A 20,102-nucleotide genomic window follows, 5' to 3' on the forward strand; every position below is an offset into this window, starting at 1 on the left:
CAGCTGATCAACAAAAAATAAATCAGAAGCTATTTTGATAATTGAATGATCATTGTTTTGTGCAACAAATGCCAAAAACTCTTTTTCCCGCTTCTCAAATAATAGAAATTTCTGCTTTTTTTCTTTTTGATATCATTAACTGAACATCTTTGGGAGAATTTGTCACTATTGTCTGATATTTTATGGACTTACCTGCTGATCAGTGTCTGCTTTACTAATTAGCCCTACTTTGAGAAACATAGCACTCACATTCATTTAAATGGAGGCAGTGTGTCGATGTAGAATTGAACCAGTTTCTGCTTGTCAATCAAATGTGAAGCACTTTAACTGAACTACTTTATCTGTATGAAAGCTGCTGTATAGATAAAGTTTGATATCTATTCATATATTATTGGCAGGACACATGTACACCAGACTTTACATACATACACTCATATTATTCTTCCTCTTTTTGCTATTTTTACTCTTATATATTACTTTGCTTTTACTATTTTAAGTACTATTTTACTGTTTCTTACTGTGTTCTCGAGGAGCTGAAACCTGAGATTTTTCCTCTTATATTTGTGTATTGAGATGTTATATAAAAAACACTTAAACTTGAGTCCTAAAAGTATTCAGAATGATCGGAAAGCAAACTTCATCTGCTGTTGAAGACCTTGAAATATGGTCGAAAGCTTGTGTAGAGTTTGTTTTCTGAACTTTTTTAAAGCTGCCCTGTCAAACTGTCATTCATAAATCTCCACTGCACATGCTCAGTTGCTTTAAACGACGCCTGTGTTTCTTTCATTCTTCTTCGTGTTCAGTTTTCTTTGCTGCAGTATCACTTTAAACTCAAGGCTGATGATAATAACGCGGCATCGTCCTGTTCGCAGTGAGCGAGGCTGCAGTGAGCGACGAAGCCGAGGAGCTGGAGATGCAGAAGGAGAAGTACGTCCAGGACCTCCGGCAGGCTCTGACCGACACAAACAGCTCTGTCACCTACAGCTTCAGCCTGACGCCTTCTCCTCCAAACTGCAGCTCCACCATCACACTGGCATACGAGAAGGTTCAGAAGGACATCTCGGTGAGCGTTAACCACTCTGACACTGATGCTGTGTCTCATCTCATACTTCTGTTCTTATACTTAACCTCCTGAGACCCGAGCTTTGTCTGGTAAACATTTTTAAGTTTGTCTTAGATATTTGGGATTAGTAGGACCCATAGACTGTATATAAGAAATGGACGTAACATCCGTGACGTAACCCATTGGTTTGTGGACTGCTGCTCGGAGGCCAATAGTTTTGGATCTGAGCAGCGCCATCTTGACAATTTCAGGTGCATGCCGGGAAAAATAAAAACACTGATTCTACTTAGATGGGCATCAGGAGGAGCAAGATAACGGAGCGGGGGAGGTTGTGAGGGCTTGATCTACCACAGTCTACACTGGCAACCTGGTGATGCTAACCAAGTTAGCTGTTACAACTATAACCACAAAACTCCAGAGAAAACTGTCGGTGTGAAACAATTTACGGCTATTTCCTGCAGTCTATCTGTCCGCGCTCCTGAACCTGTGAATCAATCAACCTGTCAATCACGACGTAGCCACGCTCTAATGCATACCCTGCTTTATCGTCAAATATAAAATCAGTGAGGCCAAAATTTCACAAATGAACATCATACTGCATTGAAGAAGGCTTTAAACTAGCGATTGAGACCATAAACACATTTTGAAAACGTTTACTGAGGTTAGAAATCAAGTGACAAGTTGGTGAATTCTCCATTGACTTGTATAGAGACGGAAGTCCTTTTGACACCAAAACGGTCGCCCCCTGGTGGCCTTTTGATAGAATGCAGTTTTAAGTTACTTCCACGTTGGCATCATTTCAGAGGACCGGAACTCCCCGCCTGGTAGGACCTGATAAGTACACAAAACTAAGCATTGTCTTTGAACAGGAAGTCGTTTTTGAAAATATGAGGGACAGTAGGTTTATTTTACTGTAGAACACAATGAATTCACCAGTGTATAAAACTACTTCTTTACATTTACATCTTCCCTTTGCACGAACGATAATAAAGTCCCAGCATCCTCAAAGGAGTACTACGGCTGGGCAATAAATCAATATGATATCAATAGTGTGATGTTTTATAGATATTGTGTAAGATTTTGGTTATCGTAATATGGTGATATGGCAGAAGTGTCTTTTTCTGCTTTTAAAGGCTGCGTTACAGTAAATTGATATAATTTTCTGAGCTTAACAGACTGTTCTATTATCTGCCTCTATCCATTTACTCATCATATCCACATTACTGATGATTATTTATCAAAAAGCACCAGTAGTCATCTTTACAATATTGTCAAAATATCGATATCGACGTATTTGGTCAAAAATATCATGATTTATGATTCTGTCCTCATCGCTCAGCCCTGATGAGTACTTCCTGATTAGCAGCGTCGTAGCTTGTTTCTTTTGCTAAAATTAGTCTAATTTGTATCAAACTACAGATGCTATTAAGCATAAAACAAGTGTCAACAATAACATTTGATATAGTTTTATATCTGGTTCACTTTTATTTGGAACTTAGCTTTTGATTGACTTCACCAAGATACCTATCATCTGGGTTTTACACCGATGTTTACAATGTAATGTGCTTTTGCTACCACTAGGTGGCACAACAGGTCACAAGTTAAGCAGAATGAAGTATAAGGTCCAGTAAACCCATAAAATAATGTTCCCATATGAGGACGCAGGGTCACAAAAGGCTAGGTAGGCGGCAGAGGATGTTGTAACTACGGTGAACATCGCTGCATTATGTGTTTTTACACTAAGCAGCACTATACTGTTGCCACATATAAACCATCAGTAGGTTTATTGGGTTCATTTAACAGTCTGTCATGATTCGTCTTCCATTTTAACAAAACATAACATTTACGTTGGCTTAGTTTCCTGCAACAGGTCAAGCTAGTGAAGTTTTAGATCGCCCTCTGCTGGTCTGATTCAGACACTGCAGCCTACATTTCAAACAGGTCAGTACAGCTCGAACATGAACTTTTAACCCTGTGTTTGTAATTTCAAATAAAAAGTGACAGCCCTAGTGGTTAACAAATACTTTAATTATCGATTAAGCTGATGAGTATTTCCTCCTTTGGTTGGCTAATTGTTAACTATATAATAAGTCAGGAAATGGTGAAAAATGTAAAAGAATGAATATTTGAGTTTCCTTTTAACGTCTTTGACCAACAGTCCAAAAGAAGATTCAGGTTAAAATGATGTAAAACACAGAAAAGCAGCAATATTTGGAGTTGTTGTGCATTAAAAAAAGACTAAAAATACTAATTAAAACTAATACTTGAGATTAATTTTCAGTCTATCAGCTCACAGTTTGAGCTCTGGTCTGTGTATTATCTCAGTGTGATACACAGATAACTGTTGAAAGCCTGTATATGAGCTTAACTCACTAAGACTACACGCTGAGACGTGTTTCAGACATCTGAGTGTGTTTATTTGAATTTCCCTCTCTGCCGGCAGACGAGTCACAAGGTTAATTTCTAAAAACCCAGTCCTGTGTTTTCATTCGCAGCTTTATCTGTAAAAACCTAAGTGGATTGTTGAAGTTAAAGCCGACTCTCAGAGCCGACAGTGTTGATGTTTCACACGACGTCAGCGCCTGCGTGTAACCGGCACACACGCTTTAATCTTCATCCGCCTCGGAGGAAAAGTGCGGCGAGCTTGTTTTGATTTGCCGACCGGAGTGAGGAGGATGTGATGAATGGAGTGTGAAACTGTGTGAAGATGTTTTTACAGAAACACGAGCCGTCGCTTCACGTCACTGTCACGGATTACCTCACCACACACACGGAGGAGAATAACAGCAGATAATCATTTCATAATCTGATCATTGGGATAAACCTGTTTAGTTGTGTTTAATGAAGGCAGACGGCAGAATAACAGTGAAGCTGAGAGAAAAGGTGAAGTTTAAAGGTGTAACAGATTTATACAGTAAGTTGTAAAAACATATCCGCAGAAAATAAGTCATAAAAACAGATTCTGCTCTTTGTTTGGAAAATCAAAGCAAAGCTGGTTGGTAGCACTTTACCACTTTAGCTTCAGCCGTCCAAATAAGTCAAAATCAAGTAGATATCTTGATATTTATCTATACAATTTATCAACTCTGTCCTAAACCAACAGTCAGGAGCCCAAATGAACATGAAGTGTATTTTTCTTGCTGTAATGATTCCTCCTGTTCATACTGACCATTTGAAGGTCCCTTCATAATGTTTACAATGGAAGTGATGGAGGACTAAATCCACAGTCCTGATTCTGTGTAAACATGGATTTAAAAGTTGATCTGAAGCTAATATGAAGCTTCAGTCGTCCAAAAGAAAGAAAGAAAGAAAGAAAAAGGGGGCAGGAAGATGAGGAAATAGATAGAAAGAAAATAAAAAGGAAGAAGAGAAGGAAAGAACAAGAGGAGGAGGATGAAGATGAGGAAAGAAAAGCAAAAAGGAAGACAAAGAAGGAAGAAGAGAAAGAAAGAAGGAAAGAAAAAAGAAAAGGGAGGAAGAAGAGAAAGAAAGGAGAAGGAATAAGATGAGGAAAGAAAAAAGGAGGAAGAAGAGAAAGAAAGAACAAGGAGAAGGATGAAGATGAGGAAAGAAGAAAGAAAAAAGAAAGTAAAGAAAAAGGAAGAAGAGAAAGGAAGAACATGGAGGAGGATGAAGATGAGGAAAGAAGAAAGAAAAAAGAAAGAAAAAGAATGAAAGAAAGAGATAAGGAAAAAGGAGGAAAAAGAGAAAGAAAGAAAGAAGAGGAATATGAGGAAAGAAAGAAAGAATGAGAAAGAAAGAAAGAATAGGGATGAAGATGAGGAAAGACAGAAAGAAAGAAAAAGAAAGAAAAAGGAAGAAGAAGAGAAAGAAAGAACAAGGAGGAGAGTAAATCTTCATCTTCTATGTTTCAACGTTACAGTGTTTTTAGTAGCAAAGTCTTTTTGTTACTATACTTCCACCACAGCTCAACAGGGAAACACTAAGAGGGAATCTGATGCTAAAAAAGACTGTAAATGTGTCAGATATCACTTGATATGATTAACTCAGACTGATGAAGCTCAATAGAAGCTGATCAGCTACTTTAAATGCATCACTGAACACTGAAAGCCCATTTGAAGGAGATCTTTGAATAGTCAGTATGAACAGGAGGAATGATTACAGCAAGAAAAACCTCTTTATTGCTCATATGGACACTTGTGAACTTGTCTTTTTAAGGTAAATGCTTAATTAATGGACATTTGGTCAACATCGGTATCTTTTACCTTACATTACATTTTCATCTATAAATGTATCAATGATGAAAAAAGTGTGCTTTGGACTAATTTATAGTGTTTTTGCTGTTGGTTTGGTGAAGTTAATGTGTGTTAGGAGACAAACAGCTGCAAACAAACAACAAACATGTTTAAATGAAGCTTTAATGGATCTGAACCGGTGTGATTTTTATGATGTGAGAAAACCGCAGATGTGTCGAAACAGCGTGATGGCGGGTTTAGCAACCGGCTGAATAATCCCTGTTCAGGGGTTAACAAACACACACACACACACACACACACACACACACACGCACACACACACACACACACACACTCTATCAGACACACACATACTCATGATTCAGACACACAACCTTAGTTGCCATACTAATTATGACAGAATGGAAATTTAAGGAAGAGAAAATGAACCGAGGCTTCTGCTTTTTTTAAAAATGAGAGTTTAAAATTACAGAAGTTTGCTGCATTGTGACATCAGAGGCATCGTCGCTTCCCCCCCAAAAAAAACCCAAAGAAAAACAAACAGTTAATTTTCTGTCATAAAGTTATGAGTCATAATGAAAGGCTTGGGTCTAATGCTGGTCGTTGCCCTCTAATCGCGGCAGAGAAGACAGTAACACACATGTGCAGGTGTTACCCAAGCTGTTTTACATACCACACATGCATCTGTCAGTGAGTCCTCTGTTACTGTGCTGAGCTCCGATACCAAACGTCTCACACGTGTGATGACTGAGACATGTGGTTCTAATGTTGGTTTGTGTTTTACAAATGTTCCTCCGCTATAAAATCTGATTTAGAAGATTTAACCCTCCTGTTGTCCTCAGGTCAAGGAAGGACAGGAGGAAGGAAGGAAGGAAGGAAAGGAGTAAGGAGGGAGGGAGGGAGGATAGGAGGAAGGAAGGAAGGAAGGAAGGACTGGAGTAAGGAGTGAAAGGAGGAAGGAAGGAAGGAAAGGAGGGAGGATAAAAGGAAGGAAGGAAAGGAGGGAGGGAGGGAGGGAGGAAGGAGGGAAGAAAGGAAGGAAGGAAGGAAGGAAGGAAGGAAGGAAGGAAAGGAGTAAGGAGGGAGAGGAGTAAGGAGGGAGGAAGGAATGAAGGAAGGAAAGGAGTAAGGAGGGAGGGAGGGAGGAAAACAGGAAGGAAGTAAGGAGAGAAGGAAAGGGAGGAAGGAAGGAATGAATGAAGGAAGGAAAAGAGGAAGGAAGGAAGGAAAGGAGTAAGGAGGGAGGGAGGGAGGAAAAGAGGAAGGAAGTAAGGAGAGAAGGAAGGGAGTAAGGAAAGAAGGAAAGATGGAAGGAAATGAGGAAGGAAGGATGGAAGGAGGAGGGAGCAAAGAAAGAGGGAAGGAGGGGAAGAACGAAAGAAACATTAAAAAAAGAGGGAGGAAGGAAGGAAAGAAGGAACAGTCAAAAGAGATGGGGTAAATTTGACCCGAGAGGACGACAGGAGGGTTAAAGAGGTAACATTTATTCCCACAACTGATGCCTTATTGTGTATTTTAATCATAATCAGATGCTTGTACGAATCCTTTCAGTGTGTTAACTCACGCTGCACTTATTAGTCTTACTTTCTGCTCTGTGATTGTTATTCTCACACTGAATGTCAGCATGAGGCTCTCGGTCCGTTCTGTCCAGTGACGTTAAACTCCAATAAACTTCATTCATATTGACAAAAAGAGAGAAATGCAGCGTTACTTTAGGCTAATCTGGGGAGAAAAAAAAAGAAAATGTGGAGCCACAGATGTCTGGAAGATGCAGACGGTCTGATGTGAAGCTTAATTTTCTATCACAGCGTCTCAGTCAGACGTCAGTTTAACCACAACATGTCAAATATCCTCCAGTAACATTAAAACAGGCTCACCGCAGTTTATAACAGCAGCCATGTTGGAAATCTGATGTCACAGCTGCTGAAAACTGCAAATCAATCGCAAATCTGATTAAATCTGTATGTAGTTGACATGTTGAACACATATACTGACAGTTTAAAACATGGTGCACTAATAAACATGAAACATTCAAATTAAAGTCTGTGTAAAGTAAAAATAAATATGAGTTCTGAGTTTGACATAACACAGAAAAGTGTGTTGTTAACCCCCCCTGCCAAATTTGAATGATTAAAAAAATCGACAAATATATGAAATTAGGCTTCAAAGTTGTGTAAAAGTCTGCCTATTTCTCTTCTCCCAAACGCTGTTGAAGTGGCCGCCGAGTCCGCTGAAACCCCGCCCCCTACCAAGTGTCACCTGTCAATCAAAGTCACCACCTCTACCCAAAACATGGACGCTAGGTCTGAGAGCTTTCTGCCACTAGCTCGGCAGCTAGCTCGGCGGCTAAAGCTTGATTTATACTTCTGCGTCGGAACGACGGCGTAGCTACGCCGGTGCCCTGATGCCGTCGTTGACCATTTATATTCCCAGCATGTTTTTTTAGTTTTTTGTTGGTCACAGTAGCATGTAGCATTGTGCTATGTGCGCTAATAACAGAAAACACATACCTTTTGTTCATTATTAATAATAATGGCGGTATTGCAGGAAGAAAGACCGGAAAAAGCCAGAGGAACTGACGTTTTGAGCGGACCAATCACAACCCTTGCGGTCAACGTTGCCGTGACGCGTAGTTAGGATTTTTTGGAGGTGCACGTCAGGCTACGGCGTAGGGGTCTGCGTCGACGCAGAGGGCTACACTTAGCTACGCCGTCGACGTGACGCAGAAGTATAAATCAGGCTTAACTCAAATGCTAGCTCGGCGGCTAACTCAGCTGCTAACTCGGCGGCTAGCTCGGTGGCTAACTCGGCAGCTAGCTCGGCGGTTAGCTCGGCAGCTAACTCAGCTAACTGGCTAACTGTAGACTGTAGTAGAAGTAGTGTACTACAGCAGCAGGGGCGGGTTTATGCTCCGGTGTGTAACCATGCTATTGGTTAACACCGCCGGGTTACATAGCGCGGTGGTGATTTTCAGACCCGCCCATTAAATCCAGACACAGAGATCTTGAAACACAGTTTTTGAAGCCTAGCTCCACAATTCAAATCTAAATGGTTGAAATGCTTTTTACACATTTTTTAGAAATACATTTATGACCTATTTAATGTGTTTAAAAGAAAATGTCTGAATTCACTTTACACAGTCTTTAAAAAAAAAAAAAACAGAGTTAACGTCTTTTTTTATTCCGCAAATTCTTTGCAGATAATTTGTTTGTTTTTTCTTGCTTATATATATTTTAAATCTTGTTTATTTTGTTGTTTTTAAAATACTACAAAGAAAAAAGTCGGGTTTCTTTACTTTTCAAACCTATAATCCGACTCGAGTGACATCACACAAGTCAGTTTCACGCAGCAGCCCCCTCTGGAGACACAAAGGACTTAAAAGTACTAAATCACACCTGGAATCACTCTGAAAATCTTTGTAGTCCTCCTTTAACCCTCCTGTTGTCCTCGAGTTAAGGATGGAAGGGAAGAAGAAGGAAGGAAGGGAGGAAGAAGGAAGGAAGGGCGGAAGAAGGAAGGAAAGAAGAAAGGAAGGGAGGGAGGAAGAAGGGAGGAAGGAAAGGAGGGAGGGAGGGAGGAAGGAAGGGAGGAATGAAGAAGGAAGGAAAGGAGGGAGGGAGGAAGGAAGGAAGGAAAGGAGGAAGGGGGAAGGTAGGGGAGAGGAAAGAGAGAAGGAGGGAGGGAGGAAAGAAGGACAGAAGGAAGGAAGAAAGGGGCATCGAGGAAGGAAAGAAGGAAGGGAGGAAAGAGAGAAGAAGGAAAGAAAGAAGGAGGGAGGGAGGAAAGAAGGAACAGACAAAACAGACGGGGTCAAATTGACCCGGGAGGACGACACGAAGGTTAAATACTTTAACACACTGCAGCTTTTTATATCAGCTCCAACTTTCGCCCACTTCAGTAGTAAAGTCGGGATAGGTGGAGCAGCTCTCTCCCCAAATAAAAGTGTCCAGCAGTTAATAAGTGTGTGAAGTCAGAAGCAGCTTTTTTGAAACAGTAGCGTCTCTATGACAACATGAGGAACCGATGCCCACATCAACAGCTCCGCAGCCAAACAACCGGCCGCCTCCTCAGACCGGTCAACAACAACACGGAGATGTGAGCTGTCAGCTGACAGCCGATTATATCTGCTTAATGTGAAGCAGAGCCGTTACGAGCTTTAATACTGACCGGGTGTGTGTGTGCGATGATGATGATGATGATGATGATGATGAGGCAACAGCTGTACAGTGTTTGCCAGAAGGAGCTTGGAAGAATTATTTCCATGTCTGGCAGTATTTTTGGTTATTTTCTTAACATTTCTTTGAGGCGGTGAAGTAATAACTGGCAAATATGAGACGCTCGTAAATAAGCCGACGTGACAGAAACACAGAGGGAGGTAAGACCAGAGAGAGTGAAGAGGGAAGACGAGGATTAAAAGGGAAGAGGTGATGATGTTTGTAATAATGTCTTCAGATCATTTGAGTACATTTCTATCTGACTTAACCCTCCTGTTGTCTTCCAATCGTCAATCAAAATTGACCCGGTCTGGTTTGACTTTTTTATAAAGCAAAAGGTATAAATTATCACCCAATTCTGTTAGACCTTTTTAACTTTAACTTCATTCCAACTTATTACCACAGGTTTTACACATATTGTTTGGGAATTATACTCAATAGGCCTCATTTAAATTAAACTATACCTCATTTTTAAGTTAACACCTGTTGTCCTCCTGGGTCAAAATTGGCCTGAGGACAACAGGAGGTTAACCTTTATTTAGAGAGAGGAAGCTTCTTTTTTTGCAGGAACGTTCTAATCAGTCAATTGTTCAACCCTCCTGTTGTCTTACTGCAACTTTTGTCCTCCTGGGTCAAAATGGACCCGGTTTGGTTTGACTGTTAATAAGGTATAAATTATCACCCAATGCTGTGTTAGACCTTTTTAACTTTGACTTAATTGTAACTTATTACCATAAAAATTACGCTCTATAGGCCTCATCTAACCCTCCTGTTGTCCTCGAGTCAAGGAAAGAAGGGAGGCAGGAAGGAAGGAAAGGAGGGAGGAAGGAAGGAAGGAAGGATGGATGGAAAGGAGGAAGGAAGGAAGGAAGGGAGGGCGGAAGGAAGGATGGAAGGGAGGAAGAAGGAAGGAAAGGAGGGAGGAAGGAAGGAAGGATGGAAGGAAGGAAGGAAGGAAGGGAGGGAGGAAGGAAGGAAGGATCCCGAGGATATCATTATCTCTGATGTCTGCCACCAATAAACCTCCATAAATCCACTTTAGAAACCAGAGAAAAAAACAAGGCTACAGAACAGAAGTTTATAGTTATTCACATGACTTTAAATAGAGACTATTCACCAAAATATAAACAAATACAGTCTAAAATCGGGTCTGAAAGAGATCAGCAGCAGCTTCCTGCAGCATGTTTGAGCTTTTAATGGTGCCTGATGGTTTTATTTTTATTCTGACATCTTATTGGTTCACAAACAGGCCAAAAATGTTGGTGTCAGCATGTTTCCAACTGTCAGATTAGCAATAATGTTTTTATAGTGGAAGGATGAGCAGCTCCTCCAGCACAGTTTGACCAGTAAAGTCTATAAATGTCGAAGCTTCTTGTGAAGGAATTCCCTCCTTGTCTTTCTGTCAATAAACTGAAACTGAAACAACACATTTTTATCTCTGTTATCCAGTCAGCAGAGACACAAACAGCTGCGTCTCCCCCGGTAAAAAGCAGTTATTTATGGAGCTGGTGGTCACTGAGGTCAGCGGTGATAGAGACCATTATGTCTCTTATCTTAATGCAAACACGGCAGCGTCGTATCTGAAGCAAATCTTTGTTTTGTAGGTGGCAGAGGTTCCTAAGTGTCAGTGAAGAAGTCAAAAAATGAAAAAGGTTGCAGGATTTAAAGGAAGATTATTCGGCCATTGTCTGTTTTGACTGTTCCTTCTTTCCTCCCTTCCTTCCTTCCGTCTTTCCTTCCTCCCTCACACAGGTAAAAAACCCTCAATGTTTAATTACATAACATATTTATCTTATCTAACATAAGTAGTGTGGGATGTTTCCTTTCACGCTCAGGAAACGCATCGCTACCTCAGACTTAAGCCAAATTATGCTAATATGGCACATATCATAATGAAGTAACATTAAACTTAGTGAAACATTGCGACAATAGTCTAATTCAGTGTGAGGTTTGGAGCAAAGTGTCAATCACAGCTACTATAAGTCGTCAAATCTTATTAACGGAGCAATAGTTTCCAAAAATGAGCACCAGCACACTTATTATAGGGCCTGAATTCAGAGATTTAGAGACCAGAATGACTCATTAAAATCAATGATTGACTTTTTGAATGGGAGTCAGTTGGAGCAGCTGGCGGCCGTCAGCGGCTTCAAGACGTGGGAGGTGCTGGTTGAAATAAACAAAGTAAAAATGTAGCAAAAAAAATGGAGGTTCAAAGGTGCCAAAATGCTAAAAAAAAAAAAGCTGTGATTTGTCTCTTTCCCCGTCTCACAGTTCAGGTTGGGATCTGTTTCTCTGAACGTCGTCCCGGAGCCGGCGGAGGCAGTGCGAGGGTTACTGACTCACAGTCTGGAGAGGGGAAATACTCTGGAGCGCCATAACCAGGCGCTGGACGAGGAGAACCAAAGACTGAGACAAGAACAGCAACGCATCACCGCAGAGTAAAACACACACACACACACACACACTCACACATAAATCTCTGAAAACCAGCCAGTGTTGAAGGATGATTTCCACATGGGCAAAAGTCAATGAATTAAATCAGTTCTTTTTCTGGGAAATTGTGCAAATAGTCGTATTTACAGCTGGATGAAAGTAAACACAGAAACTATCCGGCTATAGCAGACATCATGACAAACTATGCTGGGAACTGGAACTGCATCTCTTTAATGCTAATGCGCTCATAAACTGAGCCTAAGATGCAGTTTAGTTGTTAGTGAAGACGGTTTGAACCTTTCACTGCTATACACTGAGGTTGAAATCATAAGTTTTGGTTCCTGTTAGAAACCAGTTATTACTCAACAACGCCTGCAACACTTCACTCTGAGCGATGCAACGATGTCAAAGCAGCGTTCACGTTAGTCAGAGGGGCCTCCGTGATTCACAGAGCACGAGACTCCTCACAGTCCAACTCACCTCACTTCACTTCAAAATACTTTATTCATCCTCAATTTGAGACAATATAGTTCACAAACAGAAGTCCAAAGACATATAATTAACACGGTGGCTGCAATTATTGTCATCATCAGTTAACATGCAAGTTATTTTCTCGATTAACTGATTAATTGTTTTGTTTTTAAAATGCCTGAAAATAATTTAAAAAAATGCTCCTTTACACTCCTTTCAATTCAGTTTACTGTCATTTATGTTGCATCAAAGCCTCAAATCATTGTAGTTCTAATTAACAAACATCTAACAAACAACTTTTTATTTACTTGATGTCAATAGGAACAATTCTTTTTATTACTATTTCATTTTTATTTAAAGCTTTTCATTATTATTTTTTAATTCATATTGATTGATCGATGTGGTCTGATTTTTGGAGTTTGTGTGTTTATAAATGACATATTTCTGTAAGTGATTGTGTCTGTTTTAAACTGTATTTCGCTATTGAAATATTAAGTAATAAATAACAAATAATAAATAATAATAATAGTAATTGCAAGTCAAATAAAACCAACAAACACAATGAATTATGTTAAAAAATGTAACAAAAAAAAGTGGATGTGTATTCATGACAGATGATAAATTGCAAAAGGAAGACATTTAAAAAAAAAAGTGGTTTTCCAACAAAGAAACATTTTAAATATAACCAGATTTAGCTTTGCTGTCACTAGAATTAAGCAACATAATAAATATAATATTTGAAGCAATAAATCTGTTTTTAATAAGGAAATGAGCTGTTTTGAAGTCGATGCCCTGCACTGCTCATTGTGGATGATTCATAGCTCCGCAGTCAGCTTCTTGACTCTGTTATCCATCATTGTTTAGCAGTCGAGGTTTTAAGTTGCTAAAGGAGAAAAACTCATGGTGCGATTATAGATGAACGCTGACACACTGAGGTTGTTTTTAGACTTGTGTGTGTTTCTGTATGTTTTCAGACTGAAGCGCTACGCTGCTGGTAAAGAAGCTCTGGAGGCTGAGCTTTACTCTCGCTTCGTTTTGGTCCTGAATGAGAAGAAAGCCAAAATTCGGAGTCTACAGGAGACAGTCACAGACCTGCAGGAGGCGAGGTACACCAAACATGGCTCTGTGTTTTAGCTCCAGTTTTTCTTTCTTTCCTTCTTCTTCCCTCATCTTCATCCTCCTTTTTCTTTCTTTCTTTCTCTTCTGCCTCCTTTTTCCTCTTTGTTTTTCTTTCTTTCTTTCTTTCCTCATCTTCATCCTCCTCCTTGTTCTTTCTTTCTTTATTAATCTTCCTCCTCCTCCTTCTTGTTCTTTCCTTCTCTTCTTCCTTTTTCGTTCGTCCTTTCTTTCTTTTGGACGACTGAAGCTTCATATTAGCTTCAGATCAACTTTTAAATCCATGTTTCCACAGAAGGAGGACTGTGGATTTAGTCCTCCATCACTTCCATTGTAAACATTATGAAGGGATCTTCTAATGGTCAGTATGAACAGGAGGAATCATTACAGCAAGAAAAACACACTTAACGTTACTTTGGACTCCTGAATGTTGATTTAAGACACTTGAAAAACTGTGAACTTCAACAGTTTTTAGCACTTTCACGTCACCCGACAGCTTCTCTTATTACAGTGATTAACCTTCAGCAGACAAACCAGCTGCTCACATGTCAGCTGATCTTCAAACGTTTGGAGGTGTTTCAAACAACACTCAGTTGTTAAGACAACAGCAAGTCCCCCATCCTTGCTCAATAACTTGCTCAATAGTTTTAGTGACACGTGACGTTTCCCTTAATTGCTGCAATCTTCAGATTCGTCACATTTGTTGTAAAAAGTTATGAAACATTAAAGTGTGTTGAATGTCATTTTTTAAACTATTGCATATTTAAATCAGTGTTGACTCTTTGGTGTCTTTTGTAGGAGTTCTGAGGGAAAGAAAAAGGGAAATTCAGGGAAATTGGACCAAACAGCAGATCAGGAGGAGGCGGCTGAGGAGGATGAGTATGGAGGGAGTACTGACGAGGAGCCAGGGGAAGAGCAGACTAACCCAGCCCCTTCTCAACCTACTCGGGGTAAAATGGATTTAATGTTCCCTATGTGTGCGTGAATACAGGCACTAAATGACAAAGAACAGAGAAAAGTCTTGGATCTGGATTACAACATGTTTCACGCTTGGCACTCTTCCTCAAAAAAAGCAGGACATGATGCGATGAATGCGTCATACTGATGGTTTGTAGAGCCAATTTCTAGCCATGGTGGTTGCTGCTACGCTCATTTAAAGCACAGATATTCAGAACATTTCCAGCTCTATATTAATATTCTGTGTCTGTACTGGAATATCTTTGCATGATTTCCAGTTAAAAACTCCTTATTTATCTTCTACTGGTCCTTTATGCAGCCGCTCAGTTCAGCCTCTGTCTGAAACAGGCCGTTTTAGCTCCTGTCTCTTTAAAGATTTCACTTCTTTTTCTCCTTCTTTACTCCAAAAGTTCAACTTCTCATATCACATCCATACATGTTGGAGCTGAATCACATCTGAGATATGAGAGTGGAAACACCTTAGCAACCGCCTTAGCAGCCACCTTAGCAACAAAGGTTCCGGAATGGATGGTCGTTGCTAACGAAGCGTTCAGAGCAGGTTGAAGCCTAAGTGGCAACACCTTAGCAACCACCTTAGCAACAAAGATTCCGGAATGGATGGTCGTTGCTAACGAAGCGTTCAGAGCAGGTTGAAGCCCACATGGAAACACCTTAGCAACCACCTTAGCAACCAGGGCTACAGAACAGTTCATTGAGCCAACATCAACTCAGCAGCATTTCTACATATGTAGGAACTAGCGCTGGGTATCGGTACTCGATACCTTTAAGGTATCGACCGAGATAAATCAATACCAAGTAGTATTGAAATGTCTCCCATCAAACGATACCTGCAATCGATCCTTTTTGCACCCAGAGCTAGAAAATATGACTATTTGTATGGACTTGCTAACAGCCAATCAATGCAAACGTTCTTCGATATAATGCGACATGTGATTGGTCCACTGCCACAGCAACTACAACCCGTTGAGTTTAACGCGCTTAGCAGTTCAGCAGCCGAGATGCCACCTAAACGGTCTAAAGTGTGTCTACACTACACGCCTGTTACACCGGATGAAAGCATGATGGGTATCTAATGAAGTACTCAGCTGGTATCAGTATCACTTTAAGGGTATTTGGATTGGATTATCATAATTTTTTTAATGATGTCCAGCCTTAGTTGGAACTTTGACCATGTTTAACACCAGACATTATAACAGAAAATGACCAAAAGCATGCTGTGTTCCCTTTAATCTATCATTCTTCAGTCTCACCTAAACACTCCAGCAGCTCGCTTCACTGACACTCTGATTAAAGTGCTGCTAATCACTAACATCACACAGCCTGCTGATGGTAAAATTGAAGTTAGAAGTTCCTTACAATGCCACATAATCTGTAGTACTGTGTCAAAATTCCTCAAAAGGGGATTTTTTTTCTTCCCCAGGAACCTCAGTTTTAAGTTTTATGGTTATGACTTTGTCTTTGTATTAGCATGTCTACATTTTACTATAAATTAACAGAATGACAGTTATGGAGAGAATTTTTCAGACAGGGGGCTTTAATGGATCACCTGCGGAAAGCACTGAATTTTTTGGCGTGGGAACGGTTAAGTCAACATTAAATCATGTAAGGCAGAAAATGACTGTTGCAGGTGCCTCCGGGCTGATGGGAAACACCTGCTGTGACATCACTGAGAAAGAGGCGCGGGCACAAATATTCAACATGCTTTAAAAAAAAGTTTCTAAGAGCAGAGCAGAGGAGTGTTTTTAAAAAAAATTTTAGGATCAAGTATTGTCACATGAAGAGTTTCTTTTTTTTGTGACATGTGGTATTTTTCGGGAGCTGTTGTCATGGCAGCTGAGTGTGTTTTACATCAGCCCAGAGACTAACCATGACATCACTCAGGGATTATGTAATCCGGTGTCGCGGGGCCTCCATTAACTTGACATCCCGAAACACCTTTAAATACAAGCAGCTCCGACGTTGACATTACACTCCATCAACCTCCCCGACTTCTGCTCCCAGATGGGTGGGACGTGATGAATGTGCCATCAGCAGGAGAGATGTATGGAGTGTGGTCGAGAGTGGATTTAGGTAGAACATTAGTTACCTATCATGGAAGAAAACTGGGCTCTAAAAGGGTTTTTTTGGGGAGTTTTTACCCTCCTCACAGCTGCTTACACCCCTGATTTTTCCACTGTCTCACACACATTAAATCCTCCACATGCAGCCAGGTCAGGTTTGATGCGTCAAGGTCTTTTTTGGGCGGTGTAGGTGTCCCCGTTTCCCCCCGGTCCTCCCCCTCTCCATCTGATTAGGGGGGAAACTTGCAGGATTTGTGTGTGTTTCTGTTGCTACGACAATGACTCAGAGGGCTACGTGCTGCCAGTCAGGACCAACAGATAGAGTAAGAAGAGAGAGAGAAAGGGGATGGGGAAGGAGGAGGGGGCAAAGAAAAGTGAGTTTTAGGAAATGTGTGGTTTCAATATTTGTGTGCATGAGTGTGTTTTGTGTGGTGTGTATAGAGACTGCTACTACGGAGAGAGGAGTGTTACTGAGAGGTTTTCATCCACACAACAAAACAATATATTTATGATGTCAAATTGAGCTCATTCTGGTTAAGACTGTGTAGATAATAGTGCTGCAACTATCCAATATTTTCTTAATTAAACAATGAATTGGTTTGTCTGTGAAATGCAAAAAAAATAGTGATAAACTGGCATTCACCATTTCTTGAAGCTCACAGTGACGTCTTATTTGCTTCTTTTTGTCCAACCAACAGTTTAGACTCTTTCAGAGGACAGATTCTCCAGCTCTATATTAATATTCTGTGTCTCTACTGGAATATCTTTACATGATTTCCAGTTTAAAACTCCTTATTTATCTTCTACTGGTCTTTTATGCAGCCGCTCAGTTCAGCCTCTGTCTGAAACAGGCCGTTTTAGCTCCTGTCTCTTTAAGACCCCCAAGTTTACTTTAACTTAGAAAAAAACTGGCTAACAAAGTGTTCAGAGCAGGTTGAAGCTGTGACTTTTGACTTGCAGGCAGGATTTCTACATATGTTCACCTCAAGTTTTGGATCTTTGACCACGTTTTAACATTCGACATCATAACAGGATATAAATTACCTAAAAATTACGAAAAGCAGAATATGGAAGAATACATTCTTACCTGACTTTAAGCGATGCATAAAACAAACCAAACATCCACTGATTCAGACCACAGTAACTATTATACAGGTTTGAAAACCGCAATCTTAAAGCATCATAGTATCAAAAGACATTAACAACGACAGTCTTTTCTGACTTTTAACTCAACTGTATGAATATACTACAGTCAGGGCTTTGGCTGTTTGGGGCGAGCAAACTTAAACAGTCCAGTGGTCAAATACACCAGAAGGAGGCAAGGCTAAAATTTGCTTTAAATTCTGTCTGAACACACTTTTAGGGTCTGAAGCCAACACGTTAATCCTGCAATCAATTTTTTTTTTTTTGGCCTTTTGGGGACAGCAGAAACAACAACAGCACTGACATATCATATCATCTTTTGAGTTGGTATGTTGAACTTATTTCCACATCCAGCAGTTACTGATCAACAATATCATTCATTAGTTCATCTGTCCACATTCTCTTCTGTCCACCTGCTGAATGTAAAGTCCAATATTCTCTCTCTGTTAGCTCTGTTTTTACTCTCTACCAACTCCTGAGGGAAATATCTAAATGCTCCACTATGTTCACCAGCTAGTCTACAGATAACTGTGTCTGTTAGCAGGTAGTGTACAGAGGCTTTTTTAAAAACGGCTTTTACTCTAGAAAGCAACGCTATGAAAGCACTGAGACTGAACCAGAACAGTAAAGTTGCAGCCAGACAGTTAAACAATGAGCTGAAACTCAACTATAAAGCTCTGTAAAGCTGAGAGGAGCTGCAGAAAATTGTCTTATGAGTAATTGTGAATATAAAAATATTAATTAGAGGGAACCAATGTTTCAGCAAGATATCACAAACAGTAGAGAAAAACCTTTATCAGCGTCTGTGTACTTAGTCTGCTTTGTTAAAGATTTACATGTTGGTCCTCTTTTGTTTTGAGTTTAACAGAAAAGCTTTTACAGACTGGTTTTAGAGACCTGAGTCATTCAAACAGGGAGGACGAGATGGAGAGCAGCCACCAAACTATGAATAATACTATTAGAAGAACACATCATTTTAATGGACATTTCCATATTTTCCACCATCATTTCTTCTGCTCGTTGATCCGATGAGCGGGACTGATTTGCAGGTTTAGAGCCAGCTCACTGCTCTGTTGTTCCACACACTCATTCCTGCTTTCCTCACGTTTAAAGACAGACGGGTAGAGAGAGAGAGCAGAGGTGATGAAAGCAGAGTCAGATGTTGGCAGGATGCCGGCCGCCGTCGCTCAGCCTTGAAACAGTAGAAAGGAGAAAAAAAAAAGTGATTCCTTTTTTTAAAGAAACTGCTGTGAGTTACGTAACACGCCGTTCACACTGGTTACACAGAATGACACAAGTGTTTGGTGTGTTTTAAAGCTCTGCTGCACACCTGGAAGCCAGTTCACCCATTTATACTGTCACAATTTACCAATCTGCATTGTTCCCTATTCTCAGACTTCTTTTTAAGATCAAAGGGACTGATCAGTTAATTGAAGTAATAAATCAATATCGGTAATAATCATTAGTTGCAGCCGTTCTTCCATGTTCTCTTTTCATTCTCTCACATTATAGTAAAGTAAATATTTTGGGGGTTTTGGACCGTTTGCTCAGACAAATAGGACAACAACAAAAAAGGTGTTTTTCTGATGAATTATATGTGAATGATCTGATATTGATTATTGAATCCAGAGATTCTGCCTTTACATTTGCATCAACATGTGCACTAAATGTTGTGTAAAATGTTCACTTTGTAGATATTGAGTCATTAAAACATGCATAAAAAGCCTATTGTACACGACAAAGTAGCATAGATCATTGCTGCTAATATTAGCCGTTTTGAATCACATGAACTGTGATGTGAATAGTTTTAGTCTGCGTTAACACTGCAGTGACACAGGACCTTTATGTTATTTGTGCACACTGAAAATTCGAAGTTTATGGATTTGGTTAACTTAATACATTAGAGCTAATGTATAGAGCACATTGTAAAACACTTCCAGACTGTATTCAAGGGTTATTCACAAAGAGGACAAGCACTTATCCACTGAGGGGAAATCTCATTTTTGAAAGGAAATGGGCAAGAATATGAAAAGTAGATGTGTGTCAGTGTTTGGAGTGAAGTTATGGAATGATTGTGACATTGAATTGAAAGAATGTAAAAATATGTTTTCATTTAAGAAATTAGAAAGTTATGTAAGAAGTGAATCTGGGGATTTGTGGATTGTTGAAAGCTGGATATTTATGTTTTTAGTTTGTTATGAGAACTTAAATTGTTAATTTATTTGACTTTGTCATGTTTAAAAGTCACTGCTACTGACTTAAGTTTTGTTTTGAAGAAACTGAATTCATGTTTTAAAAAAGGGACAAAATAAGCTCAGGATTCAGTCTGCACCTTTTTTTCGGTCAAAGAAAATAAAATAAAATAAAAGAGAGATTAAATAATTTGTAAGAGAATCATAAAGGCATG

General features: G+C 39.8%; 1 protein-coding gene across 1 annotated transcript in view; it reads left to right on the plus strand.

The window, feature by feature from the left end:
* xrcc4 (X-ray repair complementing defective repair in Chinese hamster cells 4) overlaps positions 1-20,102 on the plus strand; it is a 48,611-nt gene that overhangs the window by 6,606 nt on the left and 21,903 nt on the right. The window contains exons 3-6 of the mRNA XM_062434991.1: positions 873-1,063; positions 11,766-11,932; positions 13,373-13,504; positions 14,313-14,464. Coding sequence (XP_062290975.1) covers positions 873-1,063; positions 11,766-11,932; positions 13,373-13,504; positions 14,313-14,464 — 642 coding nt within the window. The remainder of the gene's footprint in view (positions 1-872; positions 1,064-11,765; positions 11,933-13,372; positions 13,505-14,312; positions 14,465-20,102) is intronic.

The sequence above is a fragment of the Scomber scombrus genome, chromosome 15 (assembly GCF_963691925.1).
Source record: "Scomber scombrus chromosome 15, fScoSco1.1, whole genome shotgun sequence".
NCBI classification, from domain to species: domain Eukaryota; kingdom Metazoa; phylum Chordata; class Actinopteri; order Scombriformes; family Scombridae; genus Scomber; species Scomber scombrus.